This window comes from Neofelis nebulosa, chromosome 17, assembly GCF_028018385.1.
Source record: "Neofelis nebulosa isolate mNeoNeb1 chromosome 17, mNeoNeb1.pri, whole genome shotgun sequence".
NCBI classification, from domain to species: Eukaryota; Metazoa; Chordata; class Mammalia; order Carnivora; family Felidae; genus Neofelis; species Neofelis nebulosa.
In genome coordinates, this window is record NC_080798.1 from 34934314 (window position 1) to 34958046 (window position 23733).

At 54.3% G+C, this 23733-nt stretch overlaps 1 protein-coding gene across 2 annotated transcripts; it reads left to right on the top strand.

Annotated features, from left to right (window-relative positions):
- The first annotated feature begins 73 nt into the window (after positions 1-73).
- Positions 74-22007, top strand: DRC7 (dynein regulatory complex subunit 7). Of its 2 annotated transcripts, none has more exons than XM_058708114.1 (18): positions 74-173; positions 3689-3920; positions 4320-4494; positions 5516-5641; positions 6400-6594; positions 8529-8687; positions 9537-9755; positions 12692-12820; positions 15111-15183; positions 15995-16123; positions 16309-16437; positions 17695-17915; positions 18706-18921; positions 19500-19610; positions 19700-19810; positions 20707-20901; positions 21494-21633; positions 21726-22007. In XM_058708114.1, exons 2-18 carry the CDS (start codon positions 3724-3726, stop codon positions 21817-21819), a joined length of 2619 nt encoding a protein of 872 aa, XP_058564097.1. In that variant the 5' UTR covers positions 74-173; positions 3689-3723; the 3' UTR covers positions 21820-22007. The 2 variants fall into 2 exon arrangements, with proteins under 2 accessions (XP_058564097.1, XP_058564098.1); XM_058708115.1 differs by having other exon boundaries at positions 141-158.
- Positions 22008-23733: the final 1726 nt, after the last annotated feature.

A 23733-nucleotide genomic window follows, 5' to 3' on the forward strand; every position in this document is an offset into this window, starting at 1 on the left:
TCTTCCGGACCGAGGCCGGGACAGTGACAGACTACATTTCCCAGAGGCCTCCTCTCCCAGAACCTGTCCTCAGCTTCCGAAAGCTGTTACCATGGAGATGGGCTAACAGATGGTCGAGGCTGTTCTCAGAGGGGTGAGGAGGGAGCCCAGGACCTGAGGTAGCTGGTGGCAGGGTAAGAAGTAGGGTGGTGGTGGGAGGGGGCTTTTTCTGCTTGGGGGGCTTCCAGCCCTGATCTTTCTGGGGAAGGGGTGTGTGTGTGTGTGTGTGTGTGTGTGTGTATAGGCTGCTGCCAGGGACGGGTGCAGAAAATGGCCTGCGGGTTGGGGAGGGCCTCTGGGCAGGGACTGCCCTCCCCACACTGGGCTGTAGCTGAGGAGGCAGTCTGGTTTGGGGAGTATTTAGCTCAGCTCCACCTCTGATAAAGGTGTTCTGTGACCTTGGGCTCAGGGCCCATCTCAGTGCCTGTCACAGTTGTAACCCTCTGCAGCCTACAGATACCTTGGCCTTATCCCCATTTCTATCTTTACTTACCTCTCCCACTCCCCGCCCCCCCCCCCAGCCTCATCCCTTCTAGAACTTTCCCATCTCAATAGGCCCTTAAGTGCCTGGTTTTCAAGGCCAGAAATATATTTCTAACCCCAGACCTGCTACTTACTAGCTCTGTGACCTTAGGCACTGCACTTAACCTCTCTAGGACTCAATTTTTTCATCTGCAAAGTGGGTATCATAGCACTGTCTGCTTCTTAGAGTCCGTAATGGAAAAACTCAATTCAGTGTCCTATCTCCTGTGTTTCTCCTTTACTACTCACACGGGACACTTTACCCCTGACACTTCTGGTCACCAAATGTGTGACTCACCAAGCAATTCTCTGTGAGCTGGGTGTCCTACAATGTAACTCAATTCTGACACTATCTACCTGGAGATAGAATCAGACCCCACAGATTCAGGGCTAAGTCCCACAAGATGGCCTGTCCACCTCAGACACCGATCTCAAGTAGTAGGTCCCTAGGTTTACCCACAACTTCTGTCTTCCTTGGTTACAAATTGGAGGTTGGTGCCCATGACGCCTTCCTCAGGTTTGATTAATTTGCTCAAATGGCACACAGAACTCAGGGAAACACTTACTTGCATTCATCAGTTTATTGAAGGATCCAAAAAGGATACAGATGAGTAGCTAGATGAAGAGGTAATAGGGTGAGGTCCGGAAGGGACCTAGGCACAGGAGCTTCCGTCCCTGTGGGGGTGGTGGTGTCATATGGGTGGATAGGTTCACCCACCTGGCAACTCTCCAAACCCCCTCCGGCTGGTATTTTATGGAGGCTTCCTCATTTAGCACCATCAATTATTAACTTCATTTCCAAACCGCTCTCCTCTCTTTAGAGAAGTGGGGGTCGTGGGGCTGAAGATTCTGAGCTTCTAAGCATAGCATGGCCTTCGCGATGACCAGCCCCATCCAGAGCCCACCCAGAGTCCCCTCGTCAGAACAAAAGATGCTCCCTGTGCTCTCATCACTCAGCAAATTCCAAGCGTTTCTGGACCTCTGTGCCAGGAACTGAGGCACAGACCAATACATATTTTCTGAGATCTCATTGACTCATTGCAGGATGTGTGGGATTATCTCTGGGAAGCCCTTAGCACGGTGCCTGGCACACAGTAGGTATCGGGTACACAGTAAGCACCTAGTGATGGTTATTACTGTCCTCCCTGTGGAGGAATACTCTCTGCGCCCAAGGGGCAGACAAACAGATCTGAGCATTGGGGTGTGCTGCGGGGCTGGCAGGCACAGTGGGAGGTTTGCCTGCAGAGAACTGGGGTCCTGAATGAGCCTGCTAGACACAGGCCTCCACCGTGATGTCGGCCACCTGGGCCTCAAGCGGGCTAACCTCCAGTAACAGGTGCATTACTGGGTCCTGAGTCCTACAGAATGTCAGCATGGGACAGAAAACATCTGTCTCTCCTTTCATGTTGCAGAAGGGAAAATGAGGCCTAGAAACGGGCAGGGAGTGGCCCAAGGCCCCAGCAGAAACTGATGGCACAGCCAAGTTCTCCGTTTAGCCAGGCTGGCGGTCAGTTTGCCTCCCCAGGAAGCTGAGGCTCCAGATGGGGATTGGAGTGGGGAGGTGGGCCCAGCCTTTACCCTCTGGTCCCTTTTGCCCCCCCTGGATCCTGGCTCCACCCAAATCTTGGGGAGACCCTGCTCTTTTCTCCCCTGTTCCCACTCCACCACACCCTGGGCATTGGGTTGGTTTCCCTCCCCTCTGGACCTTTGCCCTGTGTGCCATAAAGAAACGGGACATTTGAGGTAGAGCACTACAAATACCAAAGACTGTAACTGGAGCCAGGAGGCAGGAGGCCATTGGATCAGCTGGGCTGGTGTAACAGGAACCCCACATGGCCACTTCCATAAGCAGAGCCTGGATTTTCTCACATGACGGGAAGTCTGGAGGTGGCACTCAGGGCCGCCAGGGTTCCGTTTGGGACCCCAGATCCCCCTGTCTCTCCACTCTGCTGTCCTTAGCAGGCAGCTTTGGTCCTCATGTGTGGTCATCTCACGATCAGGCATTGGCTGTCCCACCTCCTGCTTTATGCAGGAAGAAGAGAAGGGCAAACAGTCCGTGCCAGCTGGGCCCTGCACTTTACCATCTGACAACTTGGACTCACATCTCAGTGGCCAGAACCGGGTTCACATCGCCGAGGCCACCCCCAGCTGCAAGTGAGGCCGGGAGCTGAACATTTCAAACCAAGCACATTGTTGCCACCAGTGAAATTGGGGTTCTGCCATATATGGAAGAGGGGACTGGATCTTTGGGGAGGCAACTAGTGGTCCACTACAGTGAGGCTTTGCCTTGTGGCTGCGGGTAAGGGCTTCCCTAGGGCACATGAGCACAAATGTCATCTCAATGTGGCTCCCCAAAAGACCTCCATCCTGTGGGCTGACAAAGGGCTTGGCCCGGAGAGAACAGGCTATGTATGTCACATCCCACACACCTGCCCTCTGGCCGGGTGCCCTGCCCTTGCCTTCTCTGTGCCTCAGCTCCGAATTTGGTGATGTTACTTTTTTTTCCTTCCTTCTTTCTCCTTTCATTATATTCCATATCACCTTACTGTTATGAATAATTTTCCAATTCACTTGTCCGACTTAATAAGTATATCTTAATAGGAAACTTGATAATACCATTGTAACCTCTATGGTATTAGTGTTGCTTGCCATAAAGAGAAGGTACTTTCAGAAGAAAGAAAGAAAGAAAGAAAGAAAGAAAGAAAGAAAGAAAGAAAGAAGAAAAGGAAGGAAGGAAGGAAGGAAGGAAGGAAGGAAGGAAGGAAGGAAGGAAAGAAGGAAGGAAGAAAAAAGAAAAGGAAGGAAGGAAGGGAGAGAGAAAGAAAGAATGGAGGGAGGAGGGAAGGAGGGATGGAGGGAAGGTTGGCAAGCAGCATTAGTAAGTTTGGACCAGGACCTACTCTGGCCTTGACAATAGCTTTCAACCTGTGGCCTGCTGTGTCTTTGTTTTTAAGAGAGGTCTGCACATGTCAGAAAGGTGTTACAGGCATGCCAGCATCAAGCAAGACTCTCCCCAATAGAAGTTTAAGAGGGGCTCGCTTGTCCCCCCTCTAAACCACCTCCCAGAGACACAGGTGGTCTTGGTGGCTGGAGTGGGCCATTCTGAGTGCATTTATCCCTCCCACAGACATTCCGCCTCTAGGCAGCCAGAGACGTGCCAGGATGGAGGTCCTGAAGGAGAAAGTGGAGGAGGAGGAGGAGGCTGAGCGGGAGGAGGCGGCCGTGCGGGCTGAGAGGGGCGAGAAGGTGGTGAGGCCGATGGAGGTGCGGAGGGAGGAAGCCCCCATGACACAGGAGATGCTCAGAGACCTGGAGAAGAAGCTGTCAGACATTGAGATGGCCATCCCGGAGAAGCTCTCGTGCGTGCCAGGGTGGGGGTTTTGGGCCTGGCGGCCCTGATGAGGGTCAGACCAGGGCTGGGTGAGAGAAGAGCCAGACAGAACAGTGGCCCTAGGGCTGGGAGGCAGGACCGGACATAGAGGGAGGCAGATATGAAGGAGGGCTCTGCTTTCAATCGGCCTGGTCCAAGTCCCCTCTCTGCCCCTCACTAGCTGTGTGACCCTGGGTGAGTCATTCAACCTCTCTGTGCCTCCGTTCCCGTTTCTATTTAAAAGTGCACAGGATGATGATGCTTCTAGGCAGCTGTGAGGATTAAATGAGGAAAGAATAGAGCCAACGGCAGCTAAGGTGGGTTGATGGTTCCCTGTGTGCCAGGCCTAGCCTTACACGGACTAATGCCACCCCTCTTACGGGCACAGGACCTTTACCAAGGACACTATCGACACCTCCAAGCTACCCCTCTCCTACCAAAGCAACACGCTCAAGGAGGAACACTTGCTGCAGGTGGCGGACAGCTTCTCCCGCCAGTACAGCCACCTGTGCCCAGACCGCGTGCCCCTCTTCCTGCACCCACTGAATGAGTGCGAAGTGCCCGTAAGGCCGGGTCGTGGAGGGTAGGGCAAGGGCTGGAGAGCAGAGGGTGGAGGGAGGTGGGCCAAAGCTCATGGGTCAGAGTTTATATCTGGGGATAGCATAAATCCGAATGCCAGCAGACCTCAGCAGGGTCGATGTGAATCACCCTTGGGGGCCTTTGGGGGCCTGGAGACCCCACGCCAGCTACGGGGCAGCTAGACACCTGGTGCAGTCTCCAGCCCCGGACCCCAGCTCTGTCCAGGGAAGGGCAGAGAAATAAGATGAGATAGACTGGGACCCAAGCCCTGGCCTCCTTCCCTCCAGCCCTGTAACCCAAGCACGTCCTGAGTGTCTCTGGGCCTCAGTTTCCCCCATCTCTAGGTGGAATGGCATAGGATGAATGCAAAGGTTGCAAAACAGCAGCTCACAGGCTGATAGGGACCCACAGACTGTTTTATTTGGTCCACATGGTAATTTTTAACATTGGTATTAGCTGCCAGCATTTGAAACTCAGTGATTCCCATACGGGTCCCAGCTCCCGCTTCTCTTGATCTGGTAACCCCAGGTGTGCATTTCCCCTGGAGCAATCAGCGGGCCTGCACGGGTGGGGCCATGTGACATCCTATGCTGGTGGGCCTTCTTGAATCTACAGGGAGACCACAGAGGACTGGGCCATGGGCCCTGGGGTGACAGCAGCCGCTCAAAGGGGTAGCACTAGCTCCCTCACACTGGGTGGTGGTCAAGAGCCAGACAGGCCAGATCTGCTACCGACTGTGAACCTGAACAAGTCAGCTCACCTCTCAGAGCCTCAGTTTCCCCATCTGCCACTGGGCCTGACTTACAGGGTTGTTGGGGGATCGGGAGGTGGTGCCTGGTCTGGCAGCACTCAGCAGAGCACAAGCTTATTTGGCATCTGGGCTGGAGCGGCAGAGGCCTAGAGAGCCTCCCCACCCAGGGCTCTGGCTTGCTGGGAGCGCTGGCCTCCCCCCACCAACCCCCAGGTAGAAAGCCCTCCGGGGGCCTGTGGTCTCTCCCCTTGCAGAAGTTCGTGAGCACAACCATCCGACCCACACTGATGCCCTACCCTGAGCTCTACAACTGGGACAGCTGTGCCCAGTTCGTCTCAGACTTTCTCTCCATGGTGCCCCTGCCGGACCCCCTCAAGCCGGTAAGCCACCCCTGGCTGCATCCTTAGGCCCATGGGACCTAGGAGGGGAAGCCGGGGATATGGCGAAGGAGGCTCAGTGAGGCTCACACCACAGGCCGTAGTGCATCTGGTCTGAGCCCCTCAGAGACCCCTCTAGGGTGGGGTGGGGAAATGGGCCCAGAGAGGGAGGGCCACTTGCCTGAGGTCACACAGCAAGCCTGGTCTCCTGGCTCCTACCTCTTTGCCTCCTTTGCCTCCTTCTGCCTTCAGAGTCTTCCTCTCACGACTTGAAGAGGTGAGAAAAGGAGAGAGGGGAGGGCCTTGCTGGTTGTGACCCCCAGCCTCATCTTTGGGCTTCTGTCTAGCTCAGTGTGTTTCCCACTGATCATGGAGGGAGACAGGGAGAGAGGGATAGATGCACAGGGAGAGGGGAGAAAGGCAAGATCCTTCGATCAGAAGAAGTGAGGACAACTTTGGATAAAACCGTAAAACGACCAATCAGAGAGCATTAGACCAGAAGCTTCTAACTAGTCCAGATGGTTTCCTATCAGGAAGTCCACAGCCACTTAAAATTATAGGCAAATGTGGATTGCAGTTTCTACACATGGTCCGAGGTTTCCATCCCATTCTCGGTAGGCTCTTCGGCCTGACAAAGGGGAGGAGCCTGGAGTGGGGAGGGGTCCCGCATGCGCATTGGCCCTAACATCAGGCTGCTGGCCGGTGGGAGGACAGGTAGGGGTGCAATGGGGCGGCTGCGCTGACTAGCCCTCTGCGGCCAGCCCTCCCACCTGTACTCCCCGACCACCGTGCTCAAGTACCAGGAGGGGAACTGCTTCGACTTCAGCACGCTGCTCTGCTCCATGCTCCTCGGCGCTGGCTACGACGCCTACTGTGTCAACGGCTACGGCTCACAGGACATGTGTCAAATGGACCTGACGCGGGACGTGTGCCCGCTCACCGTGAAGCACCAGGAGGTACGGGGGCTCGTGCTGCCCCGGGCATCCCGCAAGGCGTGCCATTGGTGACGCAGCGCGTCCCCTCCCTTCCTGCCCCTTCCCGGCCCCACAAGCAGCCCCCCGCTGCCCCGGACTTCATTCACGCTGCCGGTGTGTCTGTCCTGGTGTGTCTGTCCCGGTGTCTCAGCACACACAGCGCGGCTCCCCGAATCGCTGTCCTCCTTCCCTTGTCCTAACTCACTTCCAAGCGGCTGTTCCCCACCAGGTGAATTCTGTGACTGCCGCCGGCTTCCACCGGCTTCTGAAGTCAGTCTCTCCCAGATTTATCCTCCGTGTTTGATAAAAATCCCCCTAGCCGTTTTCATGTAAGGAAAAAAACAGACAAGTGGGCATTTAGTTCGCTCTCCTCCCCACCCCCCTCCGCCCCACTATTTCCTCCCAATTCAAAAGACCCCTTTTTAACAGCAAAAAAATTGTCACCAACTCTCCAGCAGGTGGTGGGTGTGTTTTCGTATCTGTTGACATGACAGCTCCCAACTGGCCAGAGGCTGCTGTGAACACAAGAGACGCTCTGAAATGAATTTAATTTTAGGATTCCAAAAGCATCTCTGCATTTTGGGAAATAGCCACGATACAGACAGAAAATGCTATTGGGGAACTGGATTGACTCCAGGGCTCTGTGATCAGAGTTAAGCCCCCGTGGGTGTCTGCAGCTCAGGACAGGGCATCGGGGGGCCTGGGGCCTCCAGCACTATGCATGTGCACCTGTGTCACACCTGAGCGAGCTCCCGGGGGCCCTGGGGCTGGTGCTCTGCTGGAGGGAGGCACCGGGTGATAGTCTTGCTCTCGCAGGTCCACCTCCCCCCGAAAGATGGAGTGAAGGCCGCCTTGCCTTCCGCTTGGCTTCCGCAGGCCTGGGAGCCCACACTCCGGCCTCTTACCCCAGCCAAAATGTTAATAATTAAAGTGATAGAATAGCTACTAGATGCAGAGAACTTTCGGGTTTCAATTTTTTTTTTTTTTACGTTTATTTATTTTTGAGACAGAGAGAGACAGAGCACGGGGGAGGGGCAGAGAGAGAGGGAGACACAGAATCGGAGACAGGCTCCAGGCTCTGAGCCATCAGCCCAGAGCCTGACGCGGGGCTCGAACTCACGGACTGTGAGATCGTGACCTGAGCCGAAGTCGGACGCTTAACCGACTGAGCCACCCAGGCGCCCCGAGAACTTTTGGGTTTACAAACCGCTTTCACGTCCGTTGATGTGGCTTCCCCTCACAAGAGCGCTGTGTGGTGGGTGTTATCTCTCCTATTTCACAAAGTATGTAGAGATGAACAGAGAGATGGACTAACATGGCCGAAGCCACACGGCTGGTGAACGGAGACAGGGGCTGAGGCCCCACCTGGCTGATGGGCAGCTGCGGAGACTGGCCATTTTCCCTCTTCACTGTGGCAGGCCCCCTCCGTAGCCTCTGCGCTGTTCTTCCCTCGACACTGTGCTGACCACCTGGCACACATTTGTACACGCGTGCGTGCATGCACACAGGCTTTCTTCTCCTTCCTAGCCCAGAAGAGTCTTTAGGTCAACACGAGACACCCTCCAATGCCAGAGTCTGGGAAGTCCGACTCCTGACAATTCTCCCGCTTTCTGGGTCAGATCCAGATCATAGCTAATAAGGGCAGTGGGGGGCGAAGGGGCGAAAATCTCATCTCCTGAGCTCTGCCGCGCCCGGCACCTCCCGTGGGCGTTTTCCTGTCTTTAGGTCTCAGAACAAGCCCGAGAGAAGGTTCTTATTCCCATCCCATTCTACAGAAGAGCCTGAAGTCAGGGAATGGGAGCTGAGGCTCTTGCATTTAGGGCCAGAAAGCCTGGGGACTCCAGGAGCAGCTGTGACCTCCTGGTCAGTGGGGCGGGCGACGCAGGGCCACTGATCCTTCTCTCGTTGGGAGACAGGTGGTCCAGGAGGAAGAAAAGGTACCACCTAAGAAGTATGCCATTAAACCGCCCAGGGACCTGACCAGCAGGTTCCAGCAAGAGCAGGAGACAAAGAAGCAGGAGGAGATCAAAGCGGAGGAGGAGAGGCAGCTGAGGGAGGAGGAAGAGCGCCTCCTGGTGGGTCCGCATCCTCAGCCCCTGCACTCAGTCCTCCGGGAGAGGCCGCTGGCAACTGTAAACCGACACAGATCCGCACACCCGGGTCTGCATCCCCTCTTCCCGCCTCATCATCCCCCACATCAGTCCAGCCATGTGGGAAGCTCCCACTGGTGGTCAGCCAGCTTCTGCCATGAGTTTCTAATGTCAGAGAGCTCTGCTGCCTGGAGCCAGCCTTTCTGTGCTGGACTCTGGTGTCCTCCTTGTTCCAGACTCTTTCCCTACCTGTATATACTCCTCATCCATCCTCCCTGGTTCCCCATCATCCCAGGTCTGGATCCTCCCATCCATCCTCCCGGCTCTCCTTCCATGCATCCATGCATCCACACTCTCATCTCCCCGTCCCCCCCCCCCGACTCTTTTCCTCCCTCCCTCCCATCCTTCGCTTCCATATAATATCTACTAGCATCTCCTGTGGTCCAGGCACTGGGGATACAAAGAAGAACATGACACAGTCACCCTTCTTCCAGAGGGAAGAAGACAAAGAGGCCACACAGTACCCCTCCACCTTCCTTTGGATGATATCTCACCCAGAATCACAACGCAGAAAGCCAGTAAATCCCAGATACTTCGGGACTCCAAAGGGCCCAGTTTGTAAACTACAGATAAACTCAGACCGTCCCATTTTACAGATAAGAAAACAGGCTCAGAAGGGGGGTGATGTCCTCAAGGTCATGCAGTCAGCCAGTGCTGCCATCAGGATCAGAAATTGGCTCGCCTGCTGGTTCCCCAGCCCTGGGGAGATGTTTGGGCCCCTGACACCCCCCCTTCGCACCCCTTGGCCCATGGTCACCCACCTTTCCTGTGCAGGATGTGGAGAAAGCAAAGACTGACCCCCTGCATGGCCTACGTGTGCACTCCTGGGTCCTGGTGTTGTCGGGGAAGCGTGAGGTGCCTGAGAGTTTTTTTATCGACCCATTCACGGCACGCAGCTACAGCACCCAGGACGACCACTTCCTGGGCATCGAGAGCCTCTGGAACCATAAGAACTACTGGGTCAACATGCAGGACTGTTGGAATTGCTGCAAGGTACTGGGCCAGGGGGCGGGGGCGATGTGACAGGCACAGTCGGGCGGGGGTGGGGGGGTATGCTGGGGGAGTGACCTGTGGGGTGAGCTGGCCACCACCGAGCTTCAGACTTTCCCCATTAGCTGAGTCCCCATAGCCCACTCCTTTGTCCATAAATAACCATTCTAATATGATTATTGTCTCTCTTTTGATTTGTGTATCCTTATAAAAAGTGGATTGTTAGTTTATATGAGTGATTTTTTAACGTTTATTCATTTTTGAGAGATAGAGACAGAGTGTGAGTGGGGGAGGGGCAGAGAGAGGGAAACACAGAATCTGAAACAGACTCCAGGCTCTGAGCTGTCAGAACAGAGCCTGACGCGGGGCTGGAACTCACGAACTGAGAGATCCTGACCTGAGCTGAAGTCGTACGTACGCTCAACCGACTGAGCCACCCAGGCGCCCCTATATGAGTGATTTTTTATTTTTTTTTTTAAATTTTTTTTTCAACGTTTTTTATTTATTTTTGGGACAGAGAGAGACAGAGCATGAACGGGGGAGGGGCAGAGAGAGAGGGAGACACAGAATCGGAAACAGGCTCCAGGCTCCGAGCCATCAGCCCAGAGCCTGACGCGGGGCTCGAACTCACGGACCGCGAGATCGTGACCTGGCTGAAGTCGGACGCTTAACCGACTGCGCCACCCAGGCGCCCCATGAGTGATTTTTTAAAACAATGTATTAAAGTGTAGAAAAATATGCAGAAAATATACTCATCCTAAGTGTATAGTCCAACGAATTCCCATGAATGTGTGTGTAGATATGTATACACACATACGTGTGTGTGTGTGTGTATAAAATTCAGTGCCACTTACGTAAGTTAAAAATACATGCACACGTTTGGGGGAGAGGGAGAGTCGTAACTGGACACAAAAGGACTTTCTGGAGTGTGGGCAATGTTCTATTTCTTAATCTGGGTGCAGGGAACCAGAGTGCATTCAGTTTCTAGAAATTCATTGTGCCGTACACAAATCAAATGAGACACAAGCTCCAGGCTCCACATCCTGTGCTCTTTTGTTGTTTCCAAATTCCTCCATTTCCAACCAGGCCAGTTTCCCAAAGGTGGATCCTGGGCCCTTTGCCCCCTATTCCAAGGTGACCCTGTCCCAGGGGACTGCTGTCACCCCTGTGGCAGATGGGCAGAATTGATGCACCTGTGCCCCAGTGCAAGTCACCCTGTGTGGAAGTCAGATGTTCTGAGGTGGGGAAACTTCTGCCTTGAGCGAAGTGAGGATCAGCCCAGCCCCCCCTCCCATCACCACGCTGGCCTCTCAGCCTGATTCCAGGCTTGGCTCTCATTGACTTCACAACGTTGTGGGGTGGATGTGCAGTAGATGCTTAGAATAGTCCCTGCCTGTTCAACAAATGTTAGCTGTTGTTACTCTCATTTTACAGAAAGAGCTTCTACCCCACCACACAGATAGAGCAGCGCCCAGACTGCCCTCCCCCAGAGCCCAGGCTCCTAACTGCCATGGTGGTCAGTGCCCTCTAAAGGCTAACGGACCCTTAGAGGCTGCTTACAGTCCTCCTTCGCCCCCTCCCAGACTGGACTGAAGGTCCTTCAGCCTCCCCCTCCCAGCATGCTCTGCACCAGTGCCAGGAGAAGGAAATCTGTGGCAGGGATAGCACAAGATGATGAGATGAGGTGGAGATGGAAGGGTGGTCTGGTGGAAAGCGAAGCCAGAGAGGCTGTACTGCATCACCAAGTGAGGCCATGAAGAAATAGATCATGACACTGGCTGTCACTTCTGCCAGGGGAGAGTGGGAGCGGCTGCTCTGTTCCTTCGGACGACCCTGAAATGACATTGAGAACGGGGAGCCACGCGAGGCACCCACACAGAGACTGGCTGGTGCAAACACACCCCAGGCTCACGGACGTGGTGGTGGTCCATTCATGGATGCTTTCTCTGTGGAAACAGAACTTTAAGTTAAAGTATCAGAACACCTAACTACTGCTTCTAGTTATCAAGGTGATGGAATGGAGGACGTACTTTAAAGAAATACAAACATCTGTGTGGTTAGCTTCCTCTCCTCTAAGCCTTGGCTATCCGCAGTCACTACTACATCTGTGGGCAGTTCTCTCCCTCCCTGCCCTCCACCATGTTCCTCGTTCCTCTCCCCCCACCTCCCAGCTAGAGCAGAGTAAGAGCCCCCCAGGACTCAGGGTGGTCTCAGATCAGAGCTGCCTTCGGGACAGCGTCATGTTGAAATCCTTTGTGGGAAGCTATTCTTAAGCCTTTGACCTCCCTCTGGGACACTGATTCTGGGGGTGTTGGGGTCAGGGGGTGCCATCCTGGGGAGGTAGATTGGGACATTGAGTGCCCCCATCTGCTGGGAGTTATCTGGCAGGTGAACCCAGGCTCAGGTAGGCTGGGCTGAAAAGGTGAGAGCCCGCCCCCCCCCCCCCCCAATGGAGGAGAGATTCCTGCCTGCCTCTTCTATACAGTTCTGCGTGTGCCTGCCTGGTTCCTTTCTCCCTGGCACGGGTAGAAACCGTGCGTTGGCCCTTTCTCAAACCCACCATTTCCCCGTCCGTAAAGTCTTGCTGGCCTGCATCTGCTCTGAACACCACCTGGGACACCCCCTCCCCCGCCGATGCAGCAGGATAAGCCCCATATCCAGGACCGTCCCAGGCCGGAGAGTAGCCAAGTCTCACAGAGACCAACAGCGGGATTGTCTTCTCAGGGAGATTGGACAGCGGGGCTGGCTTCAGTTTCCCTGTTGAAATGAGGAGGATGGGCGTGGCCTCTGAGAGGTGGCCTGGAACCGACATTCTGCCCCCCTGAGACCCTGGCCCAGGTCCCTCCTCTACTCCGGATACGGCTGTTCCCTGCTACCGCGTGGAACGGGAGGGGGTGTGCTGGCGGTGGGGTGCACTCAGATGATCCTTCCCCCACCAGGACTTGGTCTTTGACCTGGGAGACCCTGTGAGATGGGAGTACCTGCTCTTGGGGACCGAGAAGTCTCACCTGTCCTTGACTGAGGAAGAGGAAGATGGGTTGAATGATGATGACGATGTGGAAAACCTGGTGAGTCTCAGCAGCGCGGGGCTGGGCGGTGGGACAGGGTCTTCACGCCCTGTCTTGCTTCAGGCCGACCTGACCCATGTCCCCCACCATGTGTATGTGTATTGGTGGGGAATGTTCCAGACAGACTGGTTATAGATCCCTCAAAGCAGAAGGGCCTGGACCCTGCTCTCATTTTACAGATGGGCAAACTCGGGCCCAAGCAGGTCCACTGACTTGCCCGGGACACCCAGTGGGGTAGGGAAGGGCTGAGACTTGCATCCATGGCTCCTGCCCCACACACAGCCCGCCTTGGTCAGTGGTTGCCCTGCTTCTGTTAAGAGCATGTGCCCCGCAGTAGGGTGATGGGACCATGCCCACAAGCCCTGGCCTCACTTCCAGACCTTCCTGCATAGCCACCACGGTCCCCCTCACATGCTTCCAGGCCTTTCTCTGTCTTTCTAATCAGCCCCTTGGCCTCGGGCCTTCCCCACGGCATCAGCACCCCCTCTCCTATATCCTGGCCGGGGGCCTTCCAGGCAGGTCCCCGTGAGGACCCGTGCCTGGAGGTCAGGGGCCCAGAGGCCTTAGCTGTTGGCTGCGACACCTTGGGCAAACTTCCCAGTCATGGAGAGCTTCATTTTCACCATCTGTGGGTAAAATGGGGGAGTGGGGTCAGTTATAGTACCAGTGTATCAGTTTGCTAGAGGTGCCATGACAAAGTGCCACACACTGGGGGGCTTGAACAACAGAAATTAATTTTCTCACAGTTCTGGAGGCTGGAAGTCTAAGATCAAGGTGTGGGCATGTTGACTTCTGCTGAAGCCTCTCTCCTTGACTTGCAAATGGCTGTCTTCTCTCTGGGTCCTCGCGCGGTCTTTCCTCTGTGTGTGTGTCTTAATCTCGTCTCACAAGGACCCCGTCACGTTGGATTAATGGCCTAGTTTTAATATAACTACCTCTTTAAAGATCCTGTCTGCAAATGTAGCCACATCCTGAGGTACTGGTTTTGGGGCATGATTAGGGGGACACAGTTCAGCCCACCCCAGTAACATTCGAATGACCCTAAGTGCCAGGAGGCACTTAACCTGAACTAACTCGTCCACGTCTTTACAACCACCTGGTGAGGTGGGTGTTCGTATGATCCTTCATGATTATCATCATCCCATTTTACAGACAAGAAGACTTAACACAGGGGTGAAGTAACTTACCCAATGGTAAATGGCCTGTAAGTGACAGAGCTGGGGCTTGAACCTGGGATCTGACAGTCTGACTCCCAAGTTTGGGTTCTGAACAGTGACTCTGTTCTACCTCTTGGGACTGCTCAGGGACAAAAGGAGACCATAGGTACGACGAACTTGTCTCATCGTCCTCATCTCTGGAGACCAGAGAGCCTCCGTGTGCCCTAAATCCTGGGACACAGGCGCCCCCTGCTGGCCTCCAGGGAGCACAGATTAGATGAACAAGAGGCAGAGGTGTGAGCCATGTTTGTGGGAGAACAGTTTTACATTGAGAAAATCTTATCCACGTTTCTGTGGTTACCAAGCTTGAGGACCATTTGTGTAGACCAGTCCTTATTTTAGAGATGGGGAAACTAAGACTGGAAGAGGGGGAAAAAAAACAGTAGCTAGGCAGTGCCTCAGTGGTTTATGTACATTCTTTTTTAGTAGATGTTTATCTATTTTGAGAGAGAGAAAGAGAGCATGGGCAGCGGAGGGGCAGAGACAGAGGGAGAGGGAGAGAATCCCCAGCAGGCTCTGAGCTGTCAGCACAGAGCCAGACTTGGGGTTTAAACCCAAGAACCGTGAGATCATGACCTGAACCGAAATCAAGAGTCAGACGCTTTGCCGATTTAGCCACCCAGGCATCCCTGTATATTCTATCAGTTAGTCCTCCCACGGGGTCCAGTTAACAGTTAGGAAACAGGCTCAGAGCAGTTAAGGGACTTACTCCCCCAGGACACCAAGCTGGTGTCAGATGGAGGGTGGGGCTTGGGTCCACCTGACTCCAGAAGACCCTTTCTTAAGGAAGGATGCGTAGCTGTTCCTGGTGCCTGTGCTGACAGGAGGTGGGGCACGCAGGGCAGGGGATTCCTGTCCTAGCCAGGCGGTCAAGGGAGGGCTCCTGAGCCACCCCTCTTCCTCTCTACCTTGGGTCATGCCAGGTCAGAACCGTCCGTGACCTCTGGCTCCCCTGGGGGAGCTGATGGCCACTGTGGCTTGGCCCTGGGGGGCAAGACAGAGGCTCTGCCTCTAACTGCTGCTCCAAGGCCCAGCCCTGACCAGAGCCTGCCCCCTCCGCCCTCTCCCAACAGGGCAAGGAGGACGAGGATAAGAGTTTCGACATGCCGCCCTCATGGGTGGAGCAGATTGAGATCTCCCCAGAAGGTATATGCACGTATGTGTTCACCCACCTCCCCAGGGCCCGTTCGGGGGGAGCCAGCTGAGGCTGCCCCAGCCCCTCATTTCCACCCCTTCTGCCTTCTGTCGCACCCTCGTCCTTCCTTCCTGCTACATGCAGTAGCTCTGTGGCCGAGGGCCTGACACCTGGCATGCGGGAGGGGGCCCAGTTAAGCTGCGCTGGGTGACACAGGGTGGGTGATAAAGGACAGGGGGCCAGGACACAGTCATTCCCCTCCCGCACCCTCCCTGCCAGGAGGAGGCCAAGCATAGTACAGGTGGCACAGGGGAGTGGAGGTGTCAGGACCAGGAGGAGCAGGCAGAGAAAGCAGGAGGGCAGGGACACTCGTGTCCCATGCCGGAATCTACTGGGTGCTGAGGTGCCTGTCTGGGGGTGCCCAGACCCACAGCGAGGGCATGGGCTATTCTAATAGGTGGGAAGTGCTAGAGGGGGCTTCATGGGAACCAGGGGAGGAACACCCGGCCCAGCCTCCCAGCAGAGAGTGTTTCCAGCAGGGAGACCTGCACAGGCCAAGGCCCGGCAGTGGGTGAGTGGTGTGGTAGGTCACAGCTTCCACGGCCAGGCTCAAACCTGAGAAGTCCCCCAGGGCAGAGCCACCCTGGTGACCACTTTCCTCCATCTCCCTGCAGTGGGCTGGGGGCCTGGAGTTAAGCAGACAGCACAGCGGGACAGCGACTAGATGAGTGGCTGGGGAGGGTGGGGAGGGTGGCCCTCCGGTCCCCCCGCTCCACTGCCCTGATCTGGGGAGGAGCGACCCAGCCTGCTCTGTTTCTGCAGCTTTCGAGACCCGCTGCCCAAATGGGAAGAAGGTGATCCAGTACAAGAGGGCGAAGCTGGAGAAGTGGGCCCCATATCTCAACAGCAACGGCCTCGTGTGCCGCCTCACCACCTACGAGGACTTGGAGTGTAAGGGGGGCAGCCCCGCCCGTGGGAGCAGAAGAGCCGGGGTCCCCAACCCGGTGTGTGACCTCGGGCACGTCGCTGCCACTCTCTTGGTGTGAGTGCGGGCCCTGCCGGCCTCTGTGCTGGGCAGGTGGACGGAGGCCAGGGGAGCCGGCCTGGCTGCACCAAGCACCCATTGCGCCCCACAGGTACCAAGACTTTGGAGATAAAGGAGTGGTTTCAGAATCGGGAGGACATGCTGGAGCTGAAACACATAGACAAGAGCACAGGCCTGAATGTCGACTACTTCAAGCCAGGCCACCCCCAGGCTCTGCGTGGTGAGTGTCCAGCTGGGAGCCCCGGGTGGGGACGCTTCTCATTCCTGGAGCAGCCTCCATGTGGCTGGCCTGTGCTGGGAGGAGCCAGTACCCAGGCGTCCGCAGGGCTCTTAGGCGGCAAGCAGTGTACTTCGCCTCTGCCTCCCTGAGCAAATCAGATGTGTGGGAGGTCAGGGGAAGTGCAGAAAATCCAAGGAAATGTGACAAATGTCCCTCCAGGAAAGTCAAAACCAGGGCCGCGGGGCCCATTCTGTGGCTAGGCCTAGGCACACAGTTGGGGGGGTGGGGGGTCACATTTCCAAGGGGTCAGAATGCTGAGCAGTAAAACCAATGAATGTGCTCCGCAAGGACGATGCAGCAGGGGGCGGAGGTGTGGCCATGAGCCCCAGAGTCTGGGAAGTGAGGGAAGGACATGTGTTGGCAGAGAATCAACAGCCCTAACCGAAGACTCACAAAAGAAAAACACAGTGTCAATATACATCTTAAAAAAAATTTTCAATCTCACTTGGTAGTTGAAGTGAAAAGAAAGAAAAGGAAGAAAGGAAGGAAGGAAATCCATAAGGGACCATCTTACGAGCCTCATGTTGGCAAAGATGAAGAAAATGGTCCTACTGGGTGTGAGCAAACACACTTGCCCCCTGTCACTGTTGGTAGGACAGAAAACTGGCGCAATGTCCCTGGAAAGCAGTTGGGCAAAATAATCAATAGTAGCTTCCAACGATGCTTTCTAAACAAAAATTTTTAATGTTTTTTTAATTTATTTTTGAGGGGGAGAGAGAGAGACAGACAAAGCATGAGCAGGGGAGAGGGAGAGAGAGAGGGAGACACAGAATCCGAAGCAGGCTCCAGGCTCGGAGCTGTCAGCACAGAGCCCGACGTGGGGCTCGAACCCACGAGCACCAAGATCACAGACCTGAGCCAAAGTAGGACGCTCAACTGACTGAGCCACCCAGGTGCCCCTCAACTATGTATGCTTTTTGACCAGCAGTGCTACTGCTGGTATTTGTCCTGAGCAAATAATGGGCAAGAATGAAAAATGCATGATGCAGATGTTCAACATGGTGTCATTTATAATAACCAAAAGGACAGAGGCAACCTAAATACTCAGCAGTAGGGGGTTGGTTACAGAACTCGTGGTCATCCATGAGCATTCACGGGCATGCCTTGTCCCTGGGGTCTGGGGTTGGGTTCTCAAGCCAGTGGCCAGAGCCCCTGGTCTCACCCTGCTGACCTCCCGGACCCCGTCTCCCACTACAGTGCACTCGTACAAGTCTATGCAACCTGAAACGGACCGCATCATGGAGTTTTACGACAGAGCCCGTGTGGACGGCCTGGTAAAGCGGGAGGAGACATCGAAGACAATGATGGAGTATTACCGAGGACGGTCTGACTTCCTCTCCTATCGCCATGTCAGTTTCAGGGACAGGGTCAAGAAGTTGTCTCTGAACAGTGCAGAGTCAAACCCCCGGCCGATTGTGGTGAGCACTCACTGGGCCTGGGGATAGGGTGCCCACTCTCTCCGGCAGGCTGAGGTGACCCTGGGATGGGGACAGCTCTGACTCTGGAGCCACATCTTTCCCAAGTGCCCTCTCCTGTTTTGTGACCCTGAGGCTGTCAGATGCCAGGCTGTGCCCTCAGCCACTGGGCCATGGATGTGTTACTTCCTTACTATTATAAATAGTGCACACTCATGACCAAACACTTAGAAAATATGGAAAAATATAACAAGAAAAGTAAAAATATCTCGGGATGGTATCTCTCAGATATTGCCATGTGTTAATAGGTTTGGTTTTGAGAGTCTAAGTCTAACTGAGGTGTGTGTGTGGTGTGTGTGCGCGAGGGAAGGTAGAATCCGTGCATCACTCACTTAACATTAAATTGTGCGCTTTTTCCTCTACATCATTACAAATTATTTGGCAACTGTGTTTAACGGCTGTATACCAAAGAGGCTCTTCCTGGAAGTAAGGGATGCTTAATGATAAAGCAGGGTGCTTGGAGAGGTGGTGAGCTCCCCATCTCTGGAGGTGAGCAAATAGAATCTTGCGGAGAGAGCTAGAGAAGAAACGCCGCACCATACAGGGCTGAGGTGGCCGGGTGCTGAGAACCCACGGAGCCAGAGAGCCACTGTCTGGCTGGGAAGGACTGCTCCGTATAAAGTCCCAAAAGCCCCCAAAGCCCAGTGTCCGATTGTCCTTTACTTCCACCCTCAGGGGTGTACACAGAGAGCCCCTTCCCCACCTCCTGTCCTATGATGATCTGGCCTCCCAGAAAATCACAGAGCGGTTTGCCCGCAACCCCGAGCAGCCTGCGGATGAGGATGTGGCGGAACGCGTGTTTCTGATCTCGGAGGAGCGCATCCAGCTGCGCTACCACTGCCGTGACGACCACATCACGGCCTCCAAGCGCGAGTTCCTGCGGCGCTCCGAGGTGGACCACAAGGGCAACAAGATCGTCATGACGCCCGACATGTGTATCAGCTTTGAGGTGGGCCTGAGTGCCGTGGCTGGCCCGGGTGGGCCGGGTGGGTGAGGAGAAGTTCCCGGGGCCCTCTGTGCCATCCCAACGACTTGGGGAAACTGGGATGGAAACTCATGGTTCCCAGCCCGGAAATTCATCTCTGCCCCTTGGGAAAATCAAGAGCTCCCATCTGGGGACCTTCATCTTGGCAGCTCCTCTGAAAATCTGCCCTTTTACCATCAAGAAAGGCAACCCAGCAGGCTACTCTCCTTACTCGTCCTCCCCCCCAGTCCTAGACCAAGCTGACCCCAGATCCCGGACCAACACTGGAGTAGGAGAAGGTCCTACCACCTCTGAGGAGCTGGCTTTCCTCACTCTTCTGGCACATTCCTTAGTCCCTCTGAGCTTCCAGTTCACCTTCTTTTATAATCTATACTTTCATAGATGAAGAAGCTGAGGCCCAGAGAGGTCAAGCAAGTTGCTTGTTGTCACACAGCTAGAAAACGGCAAGAGAAGATTTGAACCCAAGCAGTCTGGCTCCAGAGTCTGCCCGTGACCCTAGCCATTGCTGCTTCTCCTTGTCACTGTGGTTGTGGTTGTCCCAGGTGGAGCCCATGGAGCACACCAAGAAGCTTCTCTACCAGTATGAGGCCATGATGAAGCTGAAGAATGAGGAGAAGTTGTCCAGACATCAGGCCTGGGAGTCGGAGCTGGAGGTGGTCCCGTGGCGAGGGTGGGTGGGTGGGTGGGAGGAGGCAAGGGTAGAGGGTGTCTTATCCATGCCATCCCCCGCTTTCCAATTTAGGTGCTGGAGATCCTGAAGCTTCGAGAGGAGGAGGAGGAGGAGCACAGGCTGACCATCTCCATCTATGACACCAAGCGCAACGAGAAGAGCAAAGAGTATCGGGAGGCCATGGTGAGCCTCGTGTCCTGGCCCAGGCCCTGGCTTTTCCTGGACACCGCTGCCCCCCAGGCCTCCGGGACAGTGAGGACAATCAGGGACTCTGCCAGGGAGCTCCTTATACGGGACAAAGCTATTGACACCATTGTGGTCCTCCTTGCTGTTGAGCTGACTGTTTCTGTGATGAACACTAAAGCGTGCTCAGGATCCAGAAGGTCTCCCCCCACCTCCAGGCGCTGTGGCCAAGCCAAGGCCTCTGCCGCATGGGAAAATAATGGAAATCGTGTACCCACCTCCACCCAGGGCTCCCCTCAAGGTCAGGACCTGGGCCGGTAGCCCCAGGGAGCCCACTCTGGCCACAGGCCTGAGTTCTCGGGCACCTGCTGCACAGGACTTTCGGGTGATACCCTCCGGTTGCAAGGCCCAGCTGGGTTTTCGAGGCCAGCTTCTAAATCTCCTTCACCCACCAAGTGTGGAGATTTCTGAAAATAGTTTGGGGTTGTCGAGGCAGGACAGGGCATTAGACCACTCACTGGTTCTCAGCCGATACAGGCTAGAAGACCGGGGGTGAGAGAGAGAGAGAAGGGAGTTATTGGCAGTTTTTGATTTACCGTTACTATGATCACCATTTATTACCATTTATTGAACAAGCATCGGCTGAGCGTTGGTTATTTGCCAGGGCTCAGGCAGAGAGATGTGAATTCAGGTATGCAGACTTGGCTGTTACTGACTGTGACCACTGCTACGAGGGCCGGCACGAAGAGCCCCTCCGCGGGCTCCGTCCCAGCGGCACCGGGCCCTGGGATCTGGATTTAAGGCCTAGTTTTGTGTTGTCACATGTTGATGCAGAGCTGGTCGGGAGGTCTCTGCGGCTCCTGCTCGTCCAGCTGACCCTCCCCCCCACCCCACAGGAGCGCGTGATGCACGAGGAACACCTGCGGCAGGTGGAGGCCCAGCTGGACTATCTGGCCCCCTTCCTGGCACAGCTCCCGCCAAGTGAGAAGATGACACGTTGGCAGGCCATGCGTGTCAAGGACGAGTGCCTCAGTGACTTTAAGCAGCGGCTCATCGACAAGGCCAACCTCATCCAGGCCCGGTTCGAGAAGGTGCGGCCAGGGCCTGGGCAGGGGAGGGAACCTCGGCATCCTCGTCCAGAAAATGGACCCGGGGCTGTCTGCTCGCCATCGCCACACTTTTGAGGGAGCAGTGAGGGGGAATGAGTCAATCAGTGCTTGGAATTTTCCAGAAGACCGAGTTGTCCTTCCTCGTTGTTTGCTGGGTGGAAGTGGGGAGGGAGGGGTGGAGGGGTGGAGGGGTGGGGGGTGGATGGAGGGGTGGTACATTATAACAACCCCTAGTCCTCGCTGCATTTCATATTCAGCTACGTGCCATGTAGTTTCCATGCATTATCTCCTTTAACCTGCACACAATGCTCTCTGGTGTGTGCAAGGGTATACAGTGCCCTTCATTCTGCAGACAAGGAATTGGAAGCTCTGAAAATATTGGAAACTTGTTCACCAGGCTCTCAGTCTTGAGGCCTGCTCCTCATGAACACGACGCCTCTCTAAATGTGACCCCCTACTGGCTCCCACGCAAGACATTGTGTGGCCCCTGCCTCTGCCGCTCTGGCTTCTGTGGATGGTGGTAGCAAGGCCGGCCCTCATCAACTCCTCTGCTCTCTGCTCCCCATGCCCGCAGGAGACCCAGGAGCTGCAGAAGAAGCAGCAGTGGTACCAGGAGAACCAGGTGACCCTGACGGTCGAGGACGAGGACTTGTATCTGAGTTACTGCTCTCAGGCCATGTTCCGCATCCGCATCCTGGAGCAGCGGCTCAACCGGTGAGGGACGGGGGAGCCAGACAGGACACTTAGGAGGCTGGAGCAGAGCGTTGTGAACCCTCACCACCTCCTGTTCCTGCCTCTGATTTCAGGCACAAGGAGCTGGCCCCGCTGAAGTACTTGGCTCTGGAGGAAAAGCTCTACAAGGACCCACGCCTGGTGGAGTTCATGAAAGTCTTTGTTTGATGCCCGCCATGGGGCCTTGGCCAAAGCTGCCAGGGCAAGAAACCTCCCCCACAGCCTGGCCCCTGTGCCCCCCACACCCGGAAAATGACAGTCCACTTGGGCGACCTCACTGCCACACCGCCTCCCCGTGGCCCTTTCTGTTCCTGCTTCTCATGACCTTCCCGTAAATAAACTCACTTTGAATTTGCTGCTTGCACCTCATGTTTAGTCTTTATAGCCTAGGGGCCACCCCCTGCCCACTCACCTTGGCCACCTTCCTTATTTGCTTCCTGTCCGTCTTCCCATTGGAATGTTGAGTCTTTGCAGCACCTCTGCAGATGGTCCCACAGCTACCTTCAAACAAATGGTTAGATCTCAATGTGGCTAGGGTGGCCCAGCTGACAATGTGGGAATGGCAAAGGCAAGGTGCCTGCTCCAGGACCTGGGGGCTCCATATTAGACTGCCAGGAACAGCCCCCTGCTCCTCTTCTTACCAACTACTATTTAGCCATCTGTGAAACGGGATGGCGTTGTTGTCTTCCATAACACTTGTAAATCAGAGGGCTGGAAATGGCACTCAGAAAGCACTCAATGTTAGCTTAAAAAGTGGCCAAGAAACACATGAAAGTGTCAAATTCATTAGTCATCAGGGATATGAAATGCCACCACAAACCCACCAGTATATATGCCATGAATACGTGTCAGGAGGATAAGAAGCAAATGGAACTCTCCCGTAGCTTTCCCAGTGGAAGGGTCAATCTGTACAACCACTTTGGAAAACTGGAGGTATCTAGGACTAAGCTTTGGCCCAACAATTCTGCTCCTAGGTTCCACTCCATCCACCCATCCACCCATCCATCCATGCTCCCCCATCCGTCTATTTACCCGCTCATCCAATGAACAAGAATGATGAACAACTCAACCAAGATGCACATATACATCCACTAAAAGGCATGTACTAGAACATTCATGGCAGCACTATTATTAGTACCAAGCTGGAAAGAACCCAAATGCACATCAAGAGTAGAATGGAGACATATATTGTGGTCTTGAGAGATTTTTGTCATAACTGTATGGGAATGCTCCTGGCTTCTAGTGTGTAGAGCCCAGGCATACTGTTAAACATTCTACAATGCACAGGACAGCTCCCTGCTACAAAAAAGGATCTAGCCTAAAATATCAGTAATGGTAAGGTTGAGAAACTCTACTTAGGCTCAGTGAAAACGCATGAACTATAAGCCACATGGAGATTCCTCATATACAATATCAAAAGATTTCCAGATACAAAAAAGTACATGCTGCCTGATTCCATTTATATGGGGGGGAGGGGGGGACCCAGACAAATTAACTGATGGTATTAGAATAATCACTGCTCTTGGGGTGTAAGGGTTAGTGAATGTGAGGGAGCACCATGGGGGGCTTCTGGGAAGTTTGTAATGTTCCTGACCTGAGCATGTTCAGTTTGCGAAAACTCACTTTGACACTTAGAGTCTATGCCCTTTGGAGTATGTGCGTGATACTTCAGTACAAAGTATTTTAAAATGCTGATCCTGAATCTAATCAAGTTTTAACTTCCAATTTACAGGAAATTCAGAGGGAAAGAAACAAAAATAAACAACACTAGAAGGAAACAGTGAGAAAAATCATAATGTGGGACAGTCTACAAGGTAAAGGTCCTGATCAATCTCTTCAAAAGATCAATGTTATTTAAAAAAAAAAAAAAAAAAAAAAAGTTGGACTGGAACAAAATGAGTTAAAGAGCCAGGTGTGGTGAATCTTGTTTCCTAGCTAGAAAAAGTTTTACATAGCTTTTGGGGATGATTGGGGAAATCTGGACTGCATGTTAGGGAGTTATTAGTTTGTTGTTGTTGTTTTAAATGTGGTGATTTAATGCTTATCAGGACCAGAGCCCTATTCCTAAGAGGTACGTGCTCA

Excerpts from the sequence above, each read along its gene's own strand:
- DRC7 (XM_058708114.1), top strand. The coding sequence starts at position 3,724 with ATGGAGGTCCTGAAGGAGAAAGTGGAGGAGGAGGAGGAGGCTGAGCGG. Across the intron at positions 16,438-17,694 it reads CCACCCCCAGGCTCTGCGTG|TGCACTCGTACAAGTCTATG; the intron begins GTGAGTGTCCAG and ends CTCCCACTACAG. Across the intron at positions 19,611-19,699 it reads CCTGGGAGTCGGAGCTGGAG|GTGCTGGAGATCCTGAAGCT; the intron begins GTGGTCCCGTGG and ends TTTCCAATTTAG.